Consider the following 26,992-nt stretch of genomic DNA (forward strand, 5'->3'; position numbering starts at 1 on the left):
TTAACGGGACTGGACTAACAAATTCCCTTGTTCACTTGGGCCGGTTCTCCAGATGTGCCTTTCAGGCTCTTACTGCCATATAGGCGAAATTTTCCTCCTTCAAAACACAAAGATTTGTGGCCAATCTAATTGATACCAGGCTTCCCATAAGCGAAAAATATTAACCAAGTTCAGACACCAGATTGAGAACGAGGAAATAAATTTATTAACAAGGAAGAAATGGTGATTTATTTTCAAATGAAATTAGTTGAATAAGGCGGTCAAGCATAAACATTGTAATTCTTTTTCTTAATGACGGATCATGTCAAGCAAAATAGTATTCAAAAATTACTAGCAGGGGCATGTCATCTAAGCCTCTCCAATTCCTTTTTTAAGGGCAACAATGTCATTCCATTGAAGTTAAAACAGCTTTCATCAATAAAATCAAGCTTGACGTCTAATTTGTGATGATTATGTAAAAGGTAAGATTGTTCACGCAGGGATGGACATGTCAGTTGCCCATAAGCTATCGATGGATGAATATGAAAAAGAAAAGGAATACTTTTACAGAAAGGTGTCTTCAACTTTTCGGCATGCTCAAATTTGAATTTCTTTCATTTCAAATGTGTCCTTTTTTATGTACATCAAGGCAGTTAAACGTGACAAATTCAAACCCGAAAGTAGACCACGTTGTTGTACAATTTTCTAAAGAGAAAAAATACTGAATGGAAGAATTAAAGGCTTCATCCTAATACAGCCCACAGAGCTTCTTTTTTTTGCTAATACTAACAGTTGGAGCTCCTTGCTTCTTCACAGCGGATTATAACAGGGTTACAGGTGGGAGGCACAATTACATTAAAAACAATCAAACATAAGCACGATGATTTATACAACTCCCTCCCAAAATATTTTGAAGAGGCAAAAAGTTACCAATGTTAGGAAGAGAGCATAAAAGTTTTCATAGGACATCCCTCTCTAAAAAGATTGATTAAGTTCATGCACAATGGAAGGCAAGAGAACTATTGAGACGAGCAGATTGTCGCCGCTTCCGGTACCGCCATGCAACTTGAATATGGGTAGCTGCCAGGGCTCTCCAATATGGGGATTGATACCTGTTACAGAAAATAGAAAAGCATTTAACACTGCTTTAAATTTTCAGTTTGCAACAGTTAAATACCACCAATATTATCAAAACATTACCTATATTCACTGTTAGTTTCAGGGTTTTGGGTTTCACATTGGCCTGGCCAAGATATTCTCCAATAAAAAAATGCAAAAACAAATAGAGAAAATTGTGAATGTTGATAATGTCAAAGGCTGCTGTCTGCTGAGCATCATGTCACAGGGAAATGAGGATTAATGGTCAAAGCCAAAGGTCACATTATTTAACTGGAGGGTGGAGAGTTTGGATGAAGTTGGGGTGAAAGCGACAAGGGATTTACTGGGAAATTAAAAGAGTAAGCAACTGCACTAGCCCAGTAGATTGGAGAAATCATGTTAGCAACAAGAGGGATAACAATAAAGATGAAAACTTCAAGACAGCACTTCATGTAGGCAGTATTAACGGCACACTTGTATAGGGAAGTTTAGAGAAAGTGTATTTCAGAGAAGAGAAATTCCAAACCTTAATGCTCTTTGTACTCGAGGATTGCGAAGAAGCCTTGCAAAAAGGGCAGTCACTTCCTCCAAATCATTAACATGCAGGGAAAAAGCCTCCACGTTAGAAAGACAGGTCACAGTCCTGCTTGAAAACAACCTGTGCCCTGTAGACCTGATTTTCCTTACATCTGCAGAAACTCATTAGTTCACATTGTCAGAAATGAACTAAATATACAACCAAAAAAAAAAACTACATGACAAATGCTGAATAATGATGTGAGGCGGTCGTTTGCAATATTAAAGAACCTATAACAGTTCTTTAACTATTTTAATTTTTCTTATGGGTCTCTTTTGTAAAGTGGCTGCCGCTGTTGATCTTCTCTTAAGTCTTCGATCCCAGGTTAGTAGGTTCAAAAGAGAAGTTTGGAGGAGCTGCATGGATAGCTTTTCCTTTGTCAAGTGGCCTTCTGAGACAGAAATTAAACTGAGAATTTGGATAGAAACTGGGCACTACAGTGTAGACACCATAAGCTCCGATAGAAATGGAATGTTAATTAACATTGTTAGAGCTCATACCAGGCATGGATCGAAAATAGCTGGATTGAACTATGTGGATAATGGGCAAATTGTTGTGTGCTATGCCACATAGGTACGGGTACGGGTGCGGGTATGGGTACGGACCACTTTCAAAAAACTTGGGTGCGGGAGTACGGCCATACACACACATGCACATATATCAAAAAATGACAAATAGAATAACACACACACACACACACACACACACATATATATATATATATATAAATTACAAACAAAATAACATATTCACACGCATATATATATCAAAAAATACAAACACAATAACATATTCATAAATCATGATGATCTACCAAAAAACTGAGAAAACAATGCAAGCACACATGGAAGAAAAACACAAAAAAGTTGTAAAAACAGATGACCTACCAAACAGATGGAAAATGGAAATTGTGTTATTGGAAGAAAGTTTTAAGGAGGAACGTGAAAACCAAAACCAGAACTCCAACAAAGCAGTTGCATTGATCAGCAATATACAAAAGGACACAAAAGCAACTATTTCGATTTTCAAACATGACCTCGTTCTCAAGGGACAAAATTGCAGCACTCAACTGGTTATTAGACTGAAGACGCACAACAGGTTCTATCTACAACTATCAAAAAGTGCCGTTGTGGCCAATAATTCCATGTTAAGCATTACGAGAAAAGAAGAACCACAAATGAAACCAGATAAAGAAGGAACAAAACCAGGAAAGCAAGAAGAGGGAAAGGATTGACATTAAAAACTGAATAAAAAACAGAAAAGCACATTTAGCCAAGTTCAGGAACTAAGAAATCAACTGAAATGCTAAATCTCGTCTGTTAAATCCCCTAAAACCCTACAAAGAACCGAACAGAAAGTGAAGGGCCGATGAAGAAGCCAAAACCGGCCAAGAATGATTACAAAGGCACAAACAGAAAACAGAAGAACATAAAATGAAGAAAGGAGCTCGATCTTCACAAAACAAATGAGATTTTCAATAGATGAAACTGTTCGCGCCTCTCGCCTCTCTTCTCTCTTCATTCGCCTTCACCTCTTGCCTCTCTCCATTCGCCGTCGCAAGGTAGCAGTTCGCAGTTCGCCTCTCTCCATTCGTCGTCGCCATTCGCCGGAATGGAGACTCTCCTCCCGTCGTCGGTCTTGGTGAAGACAAGTGAAGAAGAACAGTTGGGCGTCGAGGGTTACGAACTTACGATATTTTTAACGTGAATAAAGTAAACCGCGTTAAATTGTAAATCACGTTTAAAAACAACAAAAAGGTCGAAATTGGACTCGGTCAACTTTGACCGAGTCCGAAAATGGAGGGACTCGACCCTGGCTGTGTTGACCGTACCCGGTACGGTCAACGCAGCACCCATGCCGCACCCAAGGCCGTACCGTACCGGTACCGGTACCGTGCGGTACCCGTGTGACAAAGGTTGTGTGGTGATTATCAAGGGGAAGGATTCATGAAGGAGAAACGAAAGTTTTGGAGCGCATTCTCAGATTCCATAAGGAATATAGTGGTGACTATGTTATTGTTTCCCATATCAAAGATTGGGTGACGAAAACTAGACAGAGACTGGAGGGACGACAGCCAAATGCAAGCTGGACTGGGTGTCTTGACCAAATTCAGATGAGAATTTGTGTGGAGCAGGGTGCTGCTACAGTTGACATAGGACGTCTGACCATGGATCATGCCAATGATCCTCATGACTATTTTGCTGACTTGAATAGTAAATGAATAGCTTGTACGCTATGTTATCATTTTTTTGATGAAGGGTTGGGTCAATCCTTTGTGCTTTTAAGGTCTGTTTCGGCCTTCCCTTGTATATAACCATTTTGTTGGAATAAAGGTGTTGGAGGCAACAAGGGCATATAACCTTAGCCGCTTGGGATCGGTCAAGCGCTTGAGGTGGCTGCCAGGGACACTACAGCAGCTACGATGCTAAAAGAGGAGTAAGCACAACTAAACAAGCCTAATTTTATTGGATTCTTTCCCTGAGAGCGTATATAATTATTTTTTTAGCATAATGGGTTAATATTTGAAGTGGTTACGAAGCATGGTAGAGATTTTGATGATGTTGAGAAGGTTTAAAACTGTTTTAATGAACTTGTGACATATTCTATTGTTGATGTGCATATTACGTCTCTTGTTGGGAAAGAATATTTATGTTGGGAAGCATAATTACTGGGATGATGCCTCAACTAAGAAAACAAGTGAGAAACATACTGGTGATAGGTGGAATCGAAGTCTTGGAGTTTAAATCGTTTGGTCACAACCTCAAAGAGTTGGGAAAAACCTATTGGAAGGCTTTATGAGCCGACACTACCTGTTGGCACCCCCTTGAGACGATGATCTACGCCTCAATGATCCTATTTCTTACTTGTATAGATTTTAAAGCGAAATGAGTGAAAAACTTATCGCTTTGAATATTTTTGTAGGTACACTAAGCACGTAGAATAGACCTTGAGTAAAAGAATCAAAGCTCGAGGCGATTTTGGGTGTTTGTGGCGACGTGTGACAGGTATGACAGCATTCTAGGCAAATCCCTGCCTGGGGCCAAATTTAGAGGGCGTGCTTTTCAGGATCGTTGGATCCTATGTTGTGTTTTGTTGATTGATGTGTGCTATAATGTGCTTATTGCCATATGAATGTATGTGAGTGATGGATTGATTATGAAATTGGTTGATTGTCTTTAAATTACTACGCGATAGTATATACATGCTAGAAAGTGTAACTACTTAGGACAGATTATGCGGGGTATCGAGTCGAGTATCTCTTCGACTCCAATTGTGCATTAATGAGCATCCTAGCATGACATTTGCATAGGACAGCTACGAGCCAATCACGGATCGAGACTACTCTCCGTAGTTCGGCTAAGTTTTTGTATGATGTGATTGTTATGTTTGATTGATGTGAATGCTATAAATTTTTTATTAATATTGTCTTTGGGCAGTGATGCAATTGAATGAATTTGAAAGGTAGAAGTACCCATAAAGTATGATGGCTAGCTAAAAGTATTGACTGTATGTGTAGCCCTCGTATAGAGGCGTTTTGAGGTATGAGTGCACTCGTGAAGTGAACTAACCTCGTGTGCTAGCCAGTTTTATTGTGAATATGCCCTTATTATGATAAGTTAAAAAACAATAATTGATTAGAGACCAGTGGGTTATGCATCCTGGTTTTTTCATGTATATATATTTTTTGTCAATAAAGGTGGGAGCCTATCTCACCGCAAATTCCTATTGGAAATGGCTAACTGGATGTCAATTTTGGGTTGAATAGCTTATACATGATTCAAGACCATGTTCAACTTAAGGGAAGGTGTTAAAATCAAAAGTTGACATGTCTAGATTTAGATCCAAACATATGTAATCTACGTGCACTCTTTTGTTTAAACATGTGCCAAAATGCTTCATTAATGACTCATTGTATTTGCTTTTTCTGTTGAAGGGATACTTGTCTATCATGTAAAAATATGTTTAACATTAATGATTAGGGGTTAGGAAGCAGGTGCTATTGCTGCCACCCTAATCATAGCGCTTCGTCTAATATCACGGAATCTATTAAAGGATCTAGTATCTAGAATTTTTTGTGGACTAAGGTAATATGGCAAAGGCCATTGGTTTTTTAGAACCTAGCATGTTTTGTGGTTCAAATCCTACTGATGTTATCTTTACCATCTATGAAGTTGAAAATGTTCCAAAATGTCATCTGTGGTATTTAGACTTAGACATGTTTCTTGTACCAATAATAGTCACTAAATTTTTATGATAAAGCAGTATGACTCTAATTTAGAAATAACTCATATCAAGCATGCTTCTCTGCGAAATTCTAACAAATTGATGTAAGGTCTAATTCATAGAATATAAATTACGCTGTATAATGGAAATTGAGCAGGACTCCACTCCATTGAGTAAACCATAACCTTTTGATAGGTACCAAATGGAACAGACGTTTAGTACCTAGGATTTTTAGGATGGGACCTCTCACTTAATAGACATGATTGTCAGTCCTTTATTTTTCCTTCTTTTGGCAAAGAATCACTAAACAGCAAGAAAATAGGGACCGTTATCCACCTAGCTAGGGTGTTGTAGTTCAGATGTTGAAGCTGGGGGAGGCCAATAGTTCAGTTTAATACTCAAGACACATCTTTTGAGATATAGAGATAGAGGTCTGACTAACGCTAGTTATCTTCCTAGAAGAAGAAGAAGAGAAAACTACAGAAGAAAATAATCAGAGTTCTATGACCCCACATAATCACCTTTACTTTTACTTTTAAGGGTGGAGAAAAGGCTGCTATAGCTTTACATATCAATTTCTACAGACTGTTTGTTTAGAAACCTTGCATGGGCATCAATTTTGAGACTGTCCACAAACTGGTTACCAGCCGTACTAGTTACAGAAAATGAGATAAAGATCAACCTAAATAGGTCAACGTACCTCTATCCACTGATGTTTGCTCAAGACACCATGTGAGGAGCTCTTCACCAAAAACATCTCCTTCCGAGAGGGGAACACTGTATCCTGATTCTTCCCATGTAACCTCTAATTTCCCACGGACAATGAAAAACATCTGCTCAATCACAGAACCACAACGCAGAATTTGACTTCCCTCTATGTACAGTTTCTGCCTAAGCCTTTCGCAAATTGCATCCAAGATATCATCATCCATTAATGTGAAAATCCGAACCTGAAAAAATAGGTGCAAAAAGGAAGCTGTAATATGCTAAAAGCAAGATGGATAAAAGAAAGAAAGAAGTTGGTTTAAAAAAAAAAAGTTGGTTAATGTACATAACAGGGAAATGGCAACAACTAGTTACTTCATTCTTCAAGCTGGAGAAAGCCTCAACATATTTTACAGTAAGCACAGCAAGAAATATGAATATTTGTTACAAAAGTCCCCATGCATGCTAAGATAGAAGTTGAGCTCTTCATCTATTAATGAGGTAAGACACAATGTAGGTAGTTTGAAACATGGTAAGATGACTTGGAAGAACTAGGATGTAACTACTACAAGATGACTTAGTCTATGTGCCTTGCAACCAAGAACTTATATGCATGGCAGTACTTGCACAGAAACTTCATCGTAAGACATTTGTTTCACATGCTATGACAAGTACTATCTTATATGAGCATTATCATAATTTTGAATCTTATGAATCTTACAAGAATGTCAGTAATATAGTTACATCCAACAATCCTATCAGACCAATTGGAGTTTATTCTTTTATGGTAAAATCTTCTAAAGTACCTCTTTGATAAATTTAAAAAGATGCTGGCGTATATCTCTTTGAAGATCCTCTGGCAGATTTTCAATAAGCTGTTCTTCATTTACACCACGTGTTGCTGCCCAGTTGAACCTTTCAGATTTTCGTACTCGTCTAAGAAAATCAAATCAAGAAAAATGAATTTCAAAGCCAGCTTAACTATATCTAGCCATCACCATACTAACCAACTTAACCTTTCAGATTAACTGACTAGCCTAAAAAACAGCAAAATCAAGAAGGCAGAATGTCAGAATCAAATTAGAATATTATTGGTTACCTTCAATTCAATAGAAAGTTAAAATGAAAACAATCTCTACTTGCATGACAAGGTAAAAAAAAAAGGTAACAAACATTTCAATGAGAAACAAATGATTTATCAAACGAGCTGCTAATTATTTCATGAAATAGATACTACTATTCTCCTTGGATTTGATTACAAGAACTAGCTATCCTACCTCTAATAACCTTTCAAGTTTCAACTGCATAACCTTTACAGAAATTTTCTATTTTAGACCCATTTCTAGGTTATAATCCCCAAAAAAAGGCCTCAAATTTCTCATTTTTGTCATACATGCCTCACTTTTACTGATAACTTTCAAAAAGGTGCCTCCAGCTAAATCATGACGTGTTAGAAAATGTGAATATGTATGCTTTCCAACATACATATTAAATCATTTGGTTTTTTTCCATTAATTTGTTCCTCCTAGCTCAAACTTCTGCTTAAAAACCGAATGGTCAAAATGAAGACATTCAAAGATTGTATCCTTATATTTGACAATCTCTCAAATCTTTGTTTGACACTATGGTTTATCTGTTCTGTGAGTGTCAAACTACTGTAAGATGTTTTTCTATATTAAATCAACATGTGTTGAAAAAGGAATTGTCTCACATTCTAGTAATCTTCTTTCATGGGAATAACAAAGACATGGAGTAAAATTACGAAAAATAGCATATGCAAAAGCTTAAGAACAGATCAAATACAAACGAAATTCATGCACAAATTACATCACATCAATGATAAATTCATTGAAGATAAGCAGCAGATCACCTGAAAGTCTATTTGGCTTAGCACATTGTCTAAGGAAAAAAATAAAAAGAGACTCTTATAGGTAGCTTAAGACTCAACATACAACAAGTGATTGAAAAATGTGCAATGGCATAGGAAATAGGAAATCTAAGGACATCAATCATGTTAAAGACCAGGAGCCACCTTCTCAATTGCTCTGGTAAGCGCCGATGGCTCATCCACTGCTCGACATCACGACGCCTCAGTTGCATTTCTAGTCTCCTTGAAGACAAAAATAATCAAGTCATTCCTTATTGAGGAAAACAATGATGCAAGTTCTTCAACAAAAAATGTGAGCATAGACTATTTTGATTTCCTTTCAGCTTCCAATTAGAACAACCACACATTTCCTTTTTTCTTCTTATTCACATGATTGTAATTCCTTTTCACCATACGAGAACATGTCCCTTCATGCTCTTCTTACATGGGTACTACCGTACTAAGACAAACATGTATAAAAAGGTTTTCTTAATTTCTCATTGGCCAAAGAAATAATGTTTTAGAACTTATAAATCATGATTATGAAGAATATACAGGGAAGCTACAACTTGGAAGTATAGCAAGGACACTATGTTTTCAAGCAAGAACATATACCTTCGACCCAGACCTTGGAGAAAATTTTGCATATTTCCAATTAGCAATGCAAATAGCAGAAGGCCAAGTCCAATTATTGCCATAGTGAAAAGAACTTCTCCCACGAATGAGCTGGGGGTTTGGTTTCCAGCTAAAGTGCTAATTTGCTGAAAAAAGTAAGAAACAAGTTTGAGTATATCAGGAAACATGTAAGACCTTAAAGTTATACTTTTTAGCTGAACAGTCTTGTTTTCCTTTTCATTCTAATAGATGGGGCCACACCAGCATGTTGCATGTGGGTGTTGATTCATTCAGACATCTGCCATTAATTTTCATGGTTGCCAAGAAAAAGCAAAAAGTAGATGAGTGCTAGAAGATGGTCTTTTCACCACTTTCCCCATCCCAAAAGAAAAGGAGATTCTTTATACCTTCTTAACCCTACACAATTGCATATGGACAAGAAGTGTCATCTTATCATAAATATCCTAGCTTAAAGGAGATAGTCAGTATTTGACATAATAGGAGATGATGTGTAGGTAGAAAACAAACAATTCTGCATATACACAAACCATTTTTCTAGTTTCTCTAGTAAATATCTCAGTAGAGCAGTAATCCTGACTCAAATTTTACCAACTTAGACATGATAAAGCAGGCACATGCATAGAGCATTTTTTTAGGAGTAAATAACATTGCACACTCTTTGGTATGGAAAATCATTCAATTTATATTTTGATTAATCAGACTTGTTTGAGAAACATGGTGCAAAAGAAACGAAAGTATGATAAAAACCAGCTGCATAAACAGTAATTTACCTGAAAACCCCAAAATAAAGAGTAAATATATCTCGTGATTATACTGCCCTGTGTAGTAATACTAACAACAGTCCCATATATTCCATATTGAAAAGAACCGCTCTTAATATCAAAACAGTTAATTGCAAAAGAACTTCCATTCCAACTTTTCCAATCTGAATTATCAGTGTACTCATCAATGTTGTTGTTGCTACGTCCACAATCAATAAAGGTAGGACAACCAGCTATTTTAGAATCTTTGCAAGCATCCCGGAGGCATTGGTTAACCCTCTGCAGAGTATGGAAAGAAATTCGATCACGTTAAGAAGTGAAAGTATATCATGAAATTTCATCAATTGAACAAACCACGAGTATCCTAAAGAGGAGGCTGAAAGCGACCATCAGTTAGTGTTCAATGCTTCTTGTCATTAGCCTTTTAGGGTAGTTTGCAGCAATTTTGCATGATGCACTCACAAATACATACATTCATGCATGCACACAAGCACACAAATACATGCACGTACAATGGCAGGTATGCTGATGCACTCACAAATACATACATTCATGCATGCACACAAGCACACAAATACATGCACGTACAATGGCAGGTATGCACATGCACAAATATGCACCAAATGCGCACAAACACAAGAACCCACACGTGCATGCACATATTCATTTGTGTGTGCCTGTATACGTATTGCAAGCATGCCTATGCTTCATCTCTGCTTGTATACACGCAAACAAGGATGTATAACATGGTTGATGGTTGATGATAGAAGAAGATAATTAGCATTTAGCAAAGCAACAAAAACCAAACACAAGTAAGGGAAAAGGGGAAAAGACCAGAATGTCAGAAAAGTCAGCCAACCAAAAAACATCACATAAGCAACAGATACGATTTACAACTAATTACGGTTGCTTAAGGTTAACCGGAAGATGGGTCCTAACTCCTACCTGCCTAAAATGTGGAACAAAGAAGATACTAGATAAAGCCTAAAATCTGTAAATATAAGGGTGTATGTTTTTGAGGTACCAACCTTGATTTGACCACAGCCTTGATCTTGCAAAAACAAAGACGTGGGAGACAAAGAGTGACTAAAGAGGGAGCTGGCTGCTTCACTAATCAGCCTTCAATCATAATTTTGATATTAATCACATGCCTAATATAGCTTGCACAAAAATGACCCCAATTACAATGATAAATACAACGAGCCATCAACAGAAAAGAATTAAACATGTGACTAAATAAAGGAGCGACTAGGACTTGACATGTTTGGATCTAGGTCCTGGTCCAAACAAGTCAACCCACTTCTTAACACCCTCCCTCAACTTGTACATGGTCTTTGACCATGCACAACTTTCTCTTAAGAAATGAAAGTTGATGATTGGTCAGTCCTTCAGTAAACAAATTGGTGACTTGACTATCAGTCTGAATATGGCATGGCTCGATCTCCTTGTTTTCTACCTTCTACCAGAAGAAATGTTGATCGATCTAAATGTGTTTTGCCCTGCTATGAAGAACTAAGTCACATGGACGTTGCAAAATGAAAATGACGCACCCGTGTCAACACGACTCAGGTGCGGGTGCAAACACGGGTGCAGCCCGGATTCGCACCCAGCACAAGTCAACAAGAGTCGAGTGTTGCTGACTGCACCTGATCATTTTTGTCCATTTTGGACACACACCCGACTCACGTTTGACTCAAGTCGGGTGCGGTCAAACGTGTCAAGCCTATTGTCATCTTTTTTCGATATTTTTTTTATTTTAAAATTTTTTAACATTAAAAAGAGGGTTTAGGGCATGATTGTATACTCTCTTTCCCTTCTCTCGTGCGCTCCTTCCTCGGGTTTTGCTGGTTTCATTGAAGCATCCAGCGGAATGGAAGGTCATTTCCGACGATTGAGGGAGTCAAACGACAGCTGGCGGCGACGTGTGATGGGTAATGAAACAGAAGACTTTTCTACCCTATTTCAGTAGTATTGTGATCTCATCTTTCTCAACCCTATTTCCGGCAAAACAGCTGTTTTTCTTTTTGTCTCTGGCTTGATTCTGTCATCTGCACTTCCCCATTGCACTCTTGAGTTTGTATTTCATTTTGTTGTGTCACCAATTCAACTAACGACAGTACAAGTTATGCTCAGATCAGTAAATGGTCATATTTGACTGTTAGTTTTTTCACTTTCTCAGCTTCTGTTTTGCTGCAACGAATGCAATTTTTTGTTTAGCATTTTTTGTTTCCATTTTTGGGTTTTGTCCTGCTTGTTTTTGTTTTTTTTTTTTTTGCTTTTTTCCTTTTACAGGAAACTAAATTTTCTCCAATGAAAATGCAAGAACTTGAGACAAAACTTCTCTCATCTGGATCTCCAGCCCAGCCTGCATTTGTATAGGTAACAAGCTCTCATCCTTTATGAGAGGAGTAACTTCTATGATAGATAAGGCTATCTCTTATTGTTCCTTTAAATATCTTAAAATTCTTTTAACAATAGCCATATGTCCATTCATGGGGACATGCATACACTATCACACTTGATTTACAAAATATACAACTTCTGGTGAGTCATACCAACAATGCTACCACACCTGGTAGGATCAGGATAAAAATTTCCTTCTTCAAAATTTAACTTTTGGTTCAATATACTAGAAGTTTTGATGGGTCTACAATTAATCATACCTGCTTTGTTCAAGAAATCAAAAGTATATTTCTGTGTGTCAAAGACAAGGTATTTTCCAGCCCATCAATCTCCAATCCAAGGAAGTAAGTTATCTCCCCGAGATCTTTCATCTTAAACATCTTCACTAATATAGCCTTTACTTCACAAATATGACTATCAAAATTTTCAATAATGATCATCAACATATACAAGTAACCAAGTGGAGACATTCTTGTCTTGGTAAATGAAAACAGAGTGATAAAAAGCGCTCCTATGAAAACCACAATTTTGAATTCATTGAGAGAAGCTTTCAAACCATGACCAAAAGGCTTCTTTCAAACCATAAATGGATTTACATAATTTACATACCCAATGTACACGATCCTTTCCAATATATTCCTGTGTTATTCCATGTATACCTCTTCTTTCAAATCTCAAAGCAAGAAGGCATTTTTAACATCAAACTGACTGAGCTTTCAATGATGATCAAATGGCTAAATATATAATAATACATATCGTGCCTATTTGACCAGGGCCATAAATGTCTCACCATAATCCTATCCAAACTACTGTGTAAGACCTCTGGTGACAAGTATAGCTTTACACCTTCCAATATTATCATCAGGTTTACATTTAATTTCATATCCATTTGGACCCTACTACATTCTTTCCTTGAGGCCTTAGCACCAGTTCCATAGTTTATTCATATAGGGATTCTATCTCCTCGTTGGGGACATAGAAGCATAATTGTAGAAGACTGGTTTTTCTTGCTTAGAAGGTTGAACTATAAATAACTGAAAATATATAGAGAAACGTTACAACTAGCCTAACTATTGATAGGATGCCAAACTCATTTAGATCTTCTCACAGGCAGAATATCTCCTTAAGAATATCTCCTTCATATGCATTATTTGCACTCATATCTTTGTCTATTTGACTATAAACTAAGCCAGAAAAGTGTTGAAGACCAGCATGCTTCGTGCTAGTACCGTCACTGGGATAGACATCGAAGGTATCTAGACCCACAAATGCACAAAAAGATATGTATGACTGAGCTGCATTAGACGAGTTATGAACTCAACCATGGGTCATAAGTCTCCTCTTGTAATGAAATAGCATGATCGGAGTTGATTTTTTATCAATCATATTCAACAGTCGATTACTGCCTGGATCATGACATTGGTAACCCTTATATTTATCTGCATATCCAACAAATCTAGGCTTCAAGGCCTTGTCCTAATACTTATTCCTCAAAGACAAAATACCTCACATCTAAAAGCATGCATATCATCATATGCAGGGTGTTGCCTATAAAGAACGTAATACAGTGACTTGTGCTCCAAAACTGACATGGGAAATCAACTTTTGATATGGACAACATTGTACAAAGCTTTCCTCCAGATCATAATTCATACATTTGCATCATGTATTATACTTAAGGCAGTCTTTACAATGTGCCGATGCTTCTGCTTAGTCACTCCATTATGTTGACGTGTATGTGGATAAGATATTTGTTTACTTATCCAATTACTTTGAACCTTGAGAGGAATATTCTCCTCCATCACACTAAAAATGCCGACATTAGAAGAGAATTTATTTTGGAGTAAGGCATGAAAATCCTGGAAAAGCCTAAAAACTGGAGATTTATGCTTCATGAAAAGTATCCAAATATAATGCGAGAACGAATCAATAAAAATGACAGTAAAAACTCAAAATTGGTTTTCCACAAATTTACATAATAGAAATTCAATTTGAAAATGTATTGCGTTTCTAGCTATTCCACCAGTTTTCATGTCAGACAATAAGAATGAGCTTGGAATGTCCAAAAATGTATGAATTGAAAAAAGAAACAAGATTCTTAGATGCGTAAGTTGAATTTTTATCCACTAAAAAGCCTAATTGAATTTTGAAGCCAATATAAAATACAAATACATCAGATCTCAGTGGCCTTCTCTTTTACTTTATATTGCACATTATAACATGAATACAGTTACCCAATACACACACATATATATATTTGATGGTGCCATCATGTCCACCACTCACATTTCCTTCACAAAGGTCATTATCAGTGCCCACCTTGGAAGGAAAAGTGAACCACTGGCACTATTTTGGGGTGGGGGGGGGGGGGGGGGAGGAGGTGTCTGCAGAGAGAGAAAGAGAATACAGTTTTATCTGCAAGCATGACAAACAAAAGCAGTATGTGTCACAGTTAATGTCTACCTGCAATCCAAACAGGTACCAGCAAGAGCCAACCACATGACCAGCCAGTACAAAAATGAACAGATTAATAACAAAATTAGCCCACGCTGTCTCAAATAGGAACCCATTTGGAGACTGTCCAGCAAGCAGGGGAATAAACCTAGACATCCTTGGCACGTATTGAAGAAGAATCACTGCTCTTAACATATTCTTCGCATAGTTGGCTGATCCAGGTTGAACATACTTTGGCAAGACCCCCAGAATCAAAATCTAAACAAAGTAAAGAAAATATTCAGCAGTTAAGAGCGACAAAAATCTCTGAAATCAATAATGCAACAGATTACATGGTGAAGCATCTCTATGTATGAAGATCAAAAACCTTTTTTCATAAATACCACGTTCAAACATTGTCACAGATATAATCCTCGGGTTATGGCAAGGCTTTTCTCGGGTATTTTTCAGCGAACTTATTTTTGACATGGGAAAGCTAGATAAGGTGTTAAAAATAATGTTTTAATGATGATAATAACTTCATTTAAGGTTGACTTTGAATTCATAATTGTTAAATAACTCTAGGAGTCGGGTAGCGGCTTTTTGAAATATTAGAAAGTTGAAATAGGTGCATTTAATTATTATCTTATGTTTAGTGGATTAAATTTGTAAAGTTGGTGATTTAATATGAGATTAGGGTTACATGAATGAAATCAGAAAGTTTCCTCTCTCTCTCTCTCTCTCTCTCTCTCTCTCTCTCTCTCTCTCCCCCTTTCTTCCTCCAATATTCAACATGGTATTAGAGCTACAGACCTAGGGTTGTGCGATCTAGGGTTTCACGCCTAGGGTTCCTGCTGATTACAAAACAAACAAGTTGATTAGTTGGTGGAAAGGGGCTAATCACGTTTAACATGTAGAAACGTGATTAGCACCCTTGTATTATTGTTGCAGTCGTTGAGTTGCAGAAAGTTGTTGCAATCTTTAAGGTGCTGCCGTGGAAGATGTTCAGACCAGAAAACGTATGATCTGCTAGGGCAATCTGATTTGTTTAGTCGTGTGGTGCCTGGTGTATTCCCAGAGGCAAAGTTATGTCGTGTTGGGAGGTTTCAGTCTTTTCTCTGCATCTTTGAAGACTTGAAGTGAGACACGTTTGAAATCATATGGAGTAGGCAAATTTATGTTTTTTCTCTGCATCGTTGAAGTAAGACAGTTTTTCCCCTGCTGTCAAACATGTGCTTGGTTGCTGCCTATTATCTACATTTGAAAGCGCTGCCTGCTATCCACGTCTGAAAACTGTCTGCTATTTTTGTGTTCAACCTACTGCTCATCATTTGGCTGTGGGATTCGTGTTCGAATACAATTTTTTCTTATGGTGACGGTAGTAGGTCAAAAGGGCCTAACGAATACAAGATGGCTGGTAACTCCTTCTCTTATGGAACCACAATCAAACTTGATGGTTCAAATTATGAAATCTGGTCTAGGGTTTTTATGATGTCTGTGCCTGGTCATCGGAAAAAATATATTCTTGAAGAAGATGAACCCCTTGAGAAAAAAGGGAAATATGTTGCGTGGGATAAAGATAATAACATTGTAATGGCGTAGATTATGAATAGTGTAGAGTCCCTTATAATAGACTGAGTCGTCTTGCAATTACTCTTACTCAACCTACGCATGACACTCCAGTCTCTACACTTGTGATGTCAGGCGGACGTAGCCATAGTTCTTTTCTTGAATTTAGGGGACGTGGTGCAGGAGCGGCAGATTTCAGTGCTCCTATTGTGGTAAATTAAGGCATTTAGAGGATCGATGTTGGGACAAACATCCCCACCTCTGTTCTGCTGGTTCACTAGGACGTGGTAGAGGGAGGACGAGCGCAGGAAAAGGGTCTTATTCATCTATTGTGACTTCTTCACAGGCTACAGCTTCTATGGTTGAGTCTCCTACTGGTTCTCCTATACCTCCATCATATTCTCTCAACTTAAGCAAGGAAGAATATGATCTGGTTCTTGCTTAGAGGTCTACCCCTGCCTCGACCAGCACAGTGGCCATAGGCTCGGCTTTCTCTGTTTGTGCCCCTACCAGTGACCCAGGTATGATATGGATGATTGACTCAGGAGCATCCTGACATGTTGTAATCAGCCACAGATGTTTTTATCATTCACCAGGTTCACTCCACCACAGCATGTTAGGTTGGCTGATGGCAAGTTGTCCCCTATTTTGGGGAGCGGTGATATCTATCTCACACCTTTGATTACACATGTGCTAGCATGTTATCTGTTAAGCAATTGGCTAGAGATTTACAATGTAGAGTCATTTTTTTATCCTGGTTCATGTTCTTTTCAGGACTTACAAAATGGGAAGATGATTGGTGGCGGCTATGAACGGGAAGGGCTCTATTTCCTATTTGTCCCTGTAGATGTTGTTGCATCCTCTTTCACATCGAAGCCTTCTCCTTTGCAGTGACATTTCAGATTGGATCATCCTTCTGTGTCCAAGCTTCGTCGCATTTTTCCAGATATTCCTGCATCAGAGTCTTTCTTATGTAATGCATGCTAGTTAGACAAGCATACACGTAGTAGTTTCCCTTCAAGTCAAAGTCCATCGAGTCAAAGTGTAATGCTTTTTGTTTTTGCAGGACGGGCTGGAGCGGGTCCAGACCCGGACCCGTAACTCACCTACGTGAGAGCCCGGCGAGGGCTGTTCTCCCTCGTCTTCCTCTCGGTTCCCCCTTCGTTGCCCTCTCAGCCGCAGGCGACCCGACGCAGAGAAGAAGGAGACGAAAGAAGGATCGACGGCGGCGCTTGAGGTGAGCCCTGTCGTTCCCTTGCCTCTTTCTCTCTTCTCTCATCTTCTTCCTTCTTCTCCTCCTCCCTCTCTCGCTGCTTTCTGTCGACTCCCCTTCTATCCCTTGCTCTTCTCTGCCATCTCCCTCTCTAATCCGAGCTCCCTCCCGACAACTCTCATGTCCTCTCACTCACCCTCTCGTCTTCTTCTCTCTCTCCCCGTTTTCTATTTTTCCCCTCTGTGACCCGTGTCTTCTTCCCCTCTACCGCTCGTGCAGTCTTACTCCCTCACGCATGCTCTCACTCTGCTCTAGCTCTCTCCCTCAACCAAACATTTCTGTGTGCTGCCTCTCTCCCACTCCCATCCACTCGTGCCCTCTTTTTCACTCGTTTTCAGCCTCCCTCACAACTACAGTGGGCTTCTTGTAACGACAAACCCCTCTTTTGCTAAATCTTACCCTATTTATTGTTGCTAGATTGAATTGCAGTTTGGGGATGCAATTTTTCCTTATAACAGCGACTAGAATGCGTTGGTGTAGCAGCATTGAAGGATTTTAGCCGCTTGAGGATCACTCGAACTCGTGAGGTGGCTGTCGGGAGGATTGCAGCAGCTAAGACTTTGAAACTGGGGTGAGCAAGGCCTAATCGAGCCTAGATTGTTGTATATTTTCTGTTGGAGCATGTATAATTATTATTTGAGCATGCTAGACTCATGACTTGAGGATTTGGAATGCATTGTAGCGATATTGCTATTTTTGGGGAAGTTTAGGACTGTTTTGAGTAGGACGAGAATCCACGTGTATATCTATCTTTTAGCATAGTGGGTTGATGTTCGAAGCGATTAAGAAACATGGTAGAGATTGTGATGTTGTGGAGAAGGTTTAGAACCGTTTTAACGAGCTTGGGAAATATGCTTCTATTGATGTACATATGTGTTGTATGTTGAGAATCTTAATTGCGGGGAAGACGCCTCAACTAAAGAAAGCAAATGAGAAATGTGTTAGTGATGGATTGATCGAAGCCTTGAGTTTTGACGTTTGGTGGCAACGTCAAGAAGTTGGGAAGTGGCCTATTGCAGGGCCTTGTGGGTCGACACTACCCGTCGACACCCTCTTGAGGCGATGACATGCCTCAATGATTGCATTTTCATATTTGTATAAATCGGAAAGCGAAGCGAGTAGAGAACTTACCATTTGATTGTGTTTGCAGGTACACCGGGCACGTCCAGTAGACCTTGAGCAACAAGACGTGAAGTTCGAGGCATTTTGAAGTGTGTTGTGGACGCGCGGCAGGTATGGCGACATTCCAAGCAAATTCCTGCCTGGAGCCAACTTGTAAATGTGTGTTCCTAGGATCGTTGGACCTTAGGATTGTGATGGGATTGAATGATTATAAAGTGATTGAATGAATGTATGTATGAGAGGTTAATGTTTATGTGATTAGTTTTGTTTAAAAATTTCTACGCAATTGCATGTGCATGCTAGATTGATAACTGCTTAGGACAGATGAGGTGGGGTATCGAGTCGAGTATCTCCTTGACCCCAATTGTGCATTAGAAAGCATCCTAGAATGATAACTGCCTAGGATAGCTACGAGCTAATCACGAATTGAGACTACTCTTCGGGACTTGGCTAAGTTTTGAAAGATGTGATTGATGTGTTTGATAAGATGTGAACTTTTATGAATGTGAATGTTGTGAATTGTTGCATATGTATTGCCGTGGGCAATGATACAATTGAATGAGATTGAAGGGTAGTTGTACCCGTATTATTATGACGGCTAGCTAAGAATGTTAATGATATGTGTAACCCTCGTGTGGAGACAATTGGAGGTGTGGGTGTACTCGTGAAGTGAACCAACCTCATGAGCTAGCCAGTCATTGTGTGAATGTGCAATTATAATGATAAGAATGAAAGAATAAGAGATGAGAGGCCAGTGGGTTGTGGCATTGTGTTTAGGAGTTGTCCGCCTTCGCCACTGGTCTCGCCTATTCGGAGCGCAAGCAGTGCAAGACCCCAGGGTATTGTTATATGATGTGCTTGGAGCGTTGGGCTCCCACCTTCCCAAACTGGGTGTCCTAGGGAAAGCTAAGTATCTCTCTTTGGAATTCACACATCCATGGACGACCGTTCTACCGCTGTAGCGAGAATGGATCCATATTGTTTCAGGCCACCACGGGGGTTGTCTCCCCGCTGTAGGCCGCCCGTGGTGTGCACGTGCCTGTGTTTGCACCCACAGGAACTGTCAATTCACTGAAGCTAATGAAAATGAAAACAATATGAATAAAATGTATGTGAATGATGTGCATGTGAGTGAAATGAATGAGAATGATATGTTTATGCATGCCTTGCCTGTGAATTGGAATTGCATTATCGTGACCATTGAGTGGCCTTTACATGTCGTGGTCCATGTGAGGGACCTTCTTGTCAAGTCATGTGACTATGCCCTGTCACGACATGATTTGATAATTGTGTTTATCTCATATTTGAGCCCTACCTAAGAGGGTTAGGGATTTTCCTGGCTTGTTGTCATACTGCGAAGGCTAAGCCTTCTGTTGTTTTATTTTTTAGGTTTTGGCAGACCCGGGGCAACAGGTTGATCAGATGGTTGAACTCACATCCTACTGGGGAGGTTTTTGGTCTTTTGTAGTGACGGCGCGTCTTGTTTTGGTTATATTGATGCCTTGTTTTTGTTAGGCATCAATTATATGGTTTGGGGCATTTTTATCATATACATAGATGTCATTTTGTATGAATTAAAATTGTTATATAAATGAAAGTTTGCCCTATTGTTTCGCATGGCATAGCTCTCTCTTTTTTGAATTGTTGTGTAGTTGCACCTCAATACTTTATGTTAGAAAAAAAATTTGTTTGAGGCTCAAAAAGGTTGGGGTGTGACACAAAGTCCCCTAATCTTTTACATGTTGATGTTTGGGGTCCAAGTCGTGTTCCCTTTCATTCACGTTTCTGGTATTACCTTGTTCTGGTTGATGATTTTACTAAAGTCAGTTGGGTATTTTTCTTACGGGACAGGTCTGAAGTCATCTGTATTCTTCAAAAATTTGTTAATGAAATAAAAACTCAGTTTGGTGTTCTTGTCAAAAATATTCGCACTGATAATACTCTTGAATTTAAATATTCAGTTCTACTTCAATTTTATGTCAATCATGGGATTCAACCACAATATACATGTCCCCACACATCCCAACAAAATAGTGTTGCTGAACGCAAACATCGACAACTTTTAAATGTCTGCACCTTCATGTTGCATACTCATATGTCTGCCTATTTTTGGGGTGATGCTATTCTTATTGCATGCTACTTCACCAACAGATTGCCCTCATCTGATTGCCCTCATCTGTCATTCAAGAACGCATTCTCATTCAAATACTATATCCAGATCGACCATTATTTCATATACCTCCCAAAGTTTTTGGATGCACTTGCTTTGCACACATCTTGGGCACAAACAAAAACAAACTTGCTGCCCAAGCTGTCAAATGTGTATTCATTGGATATTCAGCCAATCAAAAAGGCTATCGATGTTTTGATTCCCAGAACAAGAAAGAGATTGTCAATACGGATGTTACATTCTTTGAGTCTCGTCCTTATTTCTCCACTCCAAATACCACTTTGTCTGAGCTCCCCGTGTCTGTTCCTCTTCCTATTCTCCCAGTATTACTTGAGTCTATCCCTTCCTCTTGTTAAAATATAAATCCTTCACCAGCACGTTGAAGAGGAGTCTCTTAGGATTCCACCTCCTTGTAGAATGTGTTAAGATATTTAATGTCCTTGTAACATGTGAAGAGTCTCCTAGGATTCTATGTTGTAGTTAATATCCTTGTTATATGGGAAGTCTCCTAGGATTCTATGTTGTAGTTAATATCCTTGTAATATGTGAAGTCTCTTAGGTTTCTATGATGTAATTAATGTCCTTGGAGCTTATGAAATCTCCTAGGATTCTACGATTGGAGACTCTTAGAATTCTGGAAATGGGATTATAAATAGAGGCCGTGCAAACCATTTTGGCTACGGCTTCTTCTCCTCAGTTTCTTCTTGTTTTCATTCTCTCTCTCCCTCTCTCTCTCTCTCTATATCTCTATCTTCCTGCGTGAGTGCTGTTTTCTGGTTACAAATATTGGTGCTAGATTTCTATCATGGTATCAGAGCGTCAGGTTACGTTATCTCTACCAAACGAAATGCCCAAACAGGTCTGATCTGGTTAGAACTCTTTTCTCATCTTGTCTCTATCCTGAATTTACTTTTCTCTTGCGCAATTCTTGTTCCTTTTTCTTCTTGCTTACCCAAGGACACATCTTGTTATATCGTGTCTTTTTTCCCTCTCATCTTCTACCTATATACCATTCCTTTCTGCTGTCATGGAAAACCTTTCGCATTCTGGCATGTCCTCAAGTTTTCTTCCTCACCTTATTACCGAAAAACTCAACCATGAGAATTATCTGATCTGGAAAAGGCAAATCATGCCTTTCATAAGAAGTCAAGGCCTCTTTGGACATCTCGATGGTTCAACAAAGGCTCCACCAATATCCGTCTTACAGGAAATAAAAAATGAGGCGGGAGAAGTTATTGTTGTTCATGAAGACAACAATCCTGAACATGCTATGTGGATGAGACGTGATCAAAGTCTGGTTGCGTATATTTTGTCCACTTTATCTCAACAAGTGTTACTTTCAGTTTCTGATGATTGTACTGCAGAAGAATTATGGGAAACCCTTGCTGATACCTTTTCCCAAATATCAGAAGCTCGAATTATGTACTTAAAGAAAGAATTTCAGAATTTGAGCAAAGGTTCAACGTCTATCATGGATTATTTGGGGCGTATTAAGGCCGTCGCAGACCAACTTGCTGCCTCAGGGAATAACATTTCTGATAAGGAAAAGGTGCAGCAAACCTTGAATGGACTTGGGCATGATTATCATGCTTTTATTACAGCTCTTGAGGTCCTTCCTGTTCTGCCTTCCTTCAACGAACTACAAGGTAAACTTCTCCAACATGAAATGAATATGAAAAGAGTCATTGAAAGGACTGATCAAGGGAACTCCCAAAATGTATTGGCTATGAATGTAAAGTTTGGTAAGAGCCATGGGAACTCCAACCATGGTGGTCGTGGCATTCTACCAACACCACATAACCAAGGTATGTCTCCTTTGGACACTTCAAGAAAAATACCAATTTGTTTTCAGTGCAACAAGAAAGGACACATGAAGGCACAATGTTGGTTTAATCCTCAAAATAAAAACAAAGGGGTAAGACATGATTATAAACAAGGAGGACAAAGTTCTAAATCCACCGCTGAAGATATGCAACAGCTATTGATGACCGCATTCTCAAAGATGACTATAAAGCAAAATGAGCAATGAGAATGGTTCTTGGATTCAGGTGCAGCTACCCATGTGACAGGAAATGCAGGTAAATTGACTAACTTATCCCCTCATTACGGTAGAAGTTGCATTATAACAGGTGATGGAAAATCTCATCCTATTACACATATTGGAAATGCACATATTCCATTGTCATCCTCGTCTCTATCACTGTCTAATGTTGTTCTTGCTCCCAATATCAAAAAGAACATCATATCCATTTCTAAACTCATTGATGATACAAGCTCTTCTGTTGAATTCACACCTTCTTCTGTCTATGTCAAGGAAACCCAAACGAAGAAAATGTTCGCTAGAGGGGAGCGTCAAGGGAATATGTACGTCCTCAAGGAATGTCTACCCAAGGATTCATCCACTTTTGATATAGGATTGAAGACATTTTCTCTTTCTCATAATGCGTCATCAGTGCCAAGTTCTTGCCATTTTCAATCAAAAGTAAGGGGCCCTAACCAATTTTTGGAGTCTGATTTGTGGCATAGTCGGCTAGGACACTGTGGTCGACATTTCATTGAAAAACTTGTCACAGATAGTCTCATTCCAAGATCAAGTTTACCTCTTACTTCAAGTGTCAAAAAATGTTCAAGTTGTGGACTTTGTAAGAGTCATGTTTTACCTTTCCATAATATAAATCAAAGGGCTTCCAAACCTTTTGAAACTGTTTTTTCTGATGTATGGGGGCCAGCCCCTATTGATTCCATGTCTGGGTCAAGATATTATGTCTTATTCATTGACTCTTACTCACGTTTCACCTGGATTTACTTCATGAAATACAAATCAGAAGTACCTCACATATTTCGAAACTTCTATGCCATGATTCAAACTAAATTTTCATCCAATGTGGTGCATTTTCAATGTGATGGAGGGGGAGAATATTCCTCACTTGATTTTATTGAATTTCTACGTGAAAAAGGGATAACTAGACAAATTTCCTGCCCTTACACACCACAACAAAATGGTGTAGTTGAGCGGAAACATCGACATATAGTTGAAAGTGCCATGAGCATGATGCATGATACTAATGTGCCCATTTCCTTGTGGACTGAAGCCTTCCATACTGCTGTATACATAATAAATTGTTTGCCTATGACACTCTTGATGTCTAAATCGCCATATTTTACACTCTTAGGCAAACAACCTGATTACAAGAACTTGAAGGTTTTTTGTTGTGTATGCTATGTTCACGTTGATGCTGCCTTGAGGAACAAGTTTCAAGACAAAGCTATTCAATGTAGATTCGTTGGATATGCTGATGAATATAAAGGTTTTCGATGCTATGATCCAACAACTAAACGTATCAAAACTTCAAGAAATGTCATTTTTGATGAACATAGTTTTGATAATACAAATGAAATGCCTATGACCATTGAATCTTATGATCCCTGGACCAGTACACAGTTATTCAATGCAGATCCTGTTATAGAAAATGATGTGCCTCAAAGTGAAGATTCAGAGAGAGCAATACAACCGTCGGATATGGCTCAAAGTGAAAATCAAGAAGATCCAACACAATCATCAAGTCATCACGAAAACAATAATGAAGAACAGAGCAACGATGCACATCGGTATTCGGGTCTTATCTACAGTCGACGACTAAGGACAGAGATGATCAAAGTGAAGAAGACAACATGCCCCACCTTAGAAGATCCCAACGCATTCGTCATCCCATTCACAGGTGGGTTAGCTATGATTCTTTATCACTTGATTTTCAGTTATTCATGGCAAAAGTTGGCAAGGAGGAAGAACCTACTTCATTTGATCAAGCATCAAAATCACATCATTGGAGAAAGGCTATGAAAGAAGAAATGGATGCCTTGCATGAATGTGGAACATGGGAGATCGTTCCGAGGCCACACGAAAAGAACGTAGTGGGCTCCAAATGGGTATACAAAATTAAATACAAACCTGACGGCAGCATAGAAAGACACAAAGCAAGGTTAGTAGCAAAAGGGTTTACACAACAATATGGAGAAGATTATGATGAGACATTCAGCCCTGTGATCAAAATGGGAACAATTCGCGTGATTATATCATTGGCAGTTGAATATGGATGGAGACTACATCAAATGGACGTGAAGAATGCTTTTCTTCATGGTGATTTAAGGGAGGAAGTATATATGGAACAACCTCCAGGATACACGAAAGGAGACTCTCATGCATGGGTTTGCAAACTAAGAAAATCTATTTATGGACTTAAACAGGCCTCACGTTCGTGGTTTGACAGTTTCTCTTGCAAGATTCAAGAATGTGGTTTTCGGAGATGTCCTCTAGATCAATCTCTTTTCATTTATCGAAAGGAAAACATATTTACTTTACTTCTTATATATGTTGATGATATTGTTATCACAGGCAATTCAGAAAAACACATAAAAGAAGCTAAAGTTTTGATGATGCAAAACTTCAAAATGAAAGAGCTTGGTGATTTACGATTCTTTCTTGGAGTGGAGATTGATAGGCACAATAATCGCCTCACATTGACACAACAGAAATACACGTTGGATCTGCTAAAAAAGTCAGGTATGTCTGATTGTAAGCCTGTTGGAACTCCTAGTGTTCTAAATCAAAGACTAAGTGCTCAAGATGGGGAGTTATATGAAGATCCTACGCAATATCGAAGTATTGTTGGGGCACTTCAATATCTTACATTTACTAGACCAGATATTATATATGTTGTGAATCAAGTATCTCAATTTATGCATGCACCTAGAGATACTCACATGGATGCTGTCAAAAGAATATTAAGATATCTTAAAGGGACAGCAGGAGATGGCTTAGTTTATGATAAGAGTGAAAATATAACTACTGGACATCAACTTATGACATTCACACATGCAGATTGGGCTGGAGATCCCGATCAAAGAAAGTCCATTTCTGGTTTTTGTATTTTCATTGGACGTAATCTTGTGTCTTGGAGTTGTCGAAAGCAAAAGGCAGTAGCAAGATCCAGCACTGAAGCTGAATACAGATGCATGGCTGCAGGTACTGCTGAAGTTACATGGGTTAGACATTTGCTAGAAGACATTGGAGAAAAGATTAAAACATCAATGTTAATGTGCGATAATCAAAGCGCTATTAACATTGCCTTTAATCCCGTACAACATGGTCGAACAAAGCACATTGAGATTGATCAACACTTTGTCAGACAAAAGGTGGAAGACAAGGAGATTCAGCCTATTTATGTTCGTACAGATGAACAAGTTGCCGACTTATTTACAAAAGGATTAACAAAGGAACAATTCTGGTTTCTAAAAGGCAAGTTGTACATGGTGCAAAACCATGCACAACTTGAGGGAGGGTGTTAAAATATAAATCCTTCACCAGCACGTTGAAGAGGAGTCTCTTAGGATTCCACCTCCTTGTAGAATGTGTTAAGATATTTAATGTCCTTGTAACATGTGAAGAGTCTCCTAGGATTCTATGTTGTAGTTAATATCCTTGTTATATGGGAAGTCTCCTAGGATTCTATGTTGTAGTTAATATCCTTGTAATATGTAAAGTCTCTTAGGTTTCTATGATGTAATTAATGTCCTTGGAGCTTGTGAAATCTCCTAGGATTCTACGATTGGAGACTCTTAGAATTCTAGAAATGGGATTATAAATAGAGGCCGTGCAAACCATTTTGGCTACGGCTTCTTCTCCTCAGTTTCTTCTTGTTTTCATTCTCTCTCTCCCTCTCTCTCTCTCTCTCTATATATATATATCTCTATCTTCCTGCGTGAGTGCTGTTTTCTGGTTACAAATATTGGTGCTAGATTTCTATCACCTCTCAACCACTATCATGTGGCCGTTTTCTTAACCCTCCAATAGTCTATAATCAGCGTCAAGGTCCCTCTCCAAACCGTCCACCAAAGTCTTCTCATGAGGTAAGTTATACACATAGCACAAGTCCACTTCAACAGGAAACATATGGAAAATATCTGAAAGTTCTTAACTCCTTTTTCAAGCAGTACTTGATTGAAGATGTTATTATTGGGCCGCCACCACCACCACCACCCAACCCCTCCCCCCCAAAAAAAAGAAAAAAAAACCAACAAAAAGAGAAAAAAAAGGACCAACTACATTGAGAAGAACAACAAAACAGTTTTGTTGATCATAAATATTATTTTTCACATGTAGTGATTCCTTATTGCT

General features: G+C 38.7%; 1 protein-coding gene across 3 annotated transcripts in view; it reads right to left on the reverse strand.

The window, feature by feature from the left end:
• Window positions 1-573: 573 nt before the first annotated feature.
• LOC116262387 (probable cyclic nucleotide-gated ion channel 20, chloroplastic) overlaps window positions 574-26,992 on the reverse strand; it is a 39,587-nt gene continuing 13,168 nt past the window's right edge. For 2 of the 3 annotated variants that reach the window (XM_031641715.2, XM_031641714.2), the window contains exons 6-13: window positions 14,714-14,962; window positions 9,857-10,126; window positions 9,066-9,211; window positions 8,616-8,693; window positions 7,390-7,519; window positions 6,579-6,828; window positions 1,604-1,766; window positions 574-1,091 (exon numbers count right to left, since the gene is read on the reverse strand). In XM_031641715.2, the coding sequence (XP_031497575.1) occupies window positions 974-1,091; window positions 1,604-1,766; window positions 6,579-6,828; window positions 7,390-7,519; window positions 8,616-8,693; window positions 9,066-9,211; window positions 9,857-10,126; window positions 14,714-14,962 (1,404 nt within the window). In that variant the 3' untranslated portion in view covers window positions 574-973. The remainder of the gene's footprint in view (window positions 1,092-1,603; window positions 1,767-6,578; window positions 6,829-7,389; window positions 7,520-8,615; window positions 8,694-9,065; window positions 9,212-9,856; window positions 10,127-14,713; window positions 14,963-26,992) is intronic. The other variant, XM_031641716.2, reaches the window with a different exon arrangement.

Source organism: Nymphaea colorata, chromosome 10 (assembly GCF_008831285.2).
Source record: "Nymphaea colorata isolate Beijing-Zhang1983 chromosome 10, ASM883128v2, whole genome shotgun sequence".
NCBI classification, from domain to species: domain Eukaryota; kingdom Viridiplantae; phylum Streptophyta; class Magnoliopsida; order Nymphaeales; family Nymphaeaceae; genus Nymphaea; species Nymphaea colorata.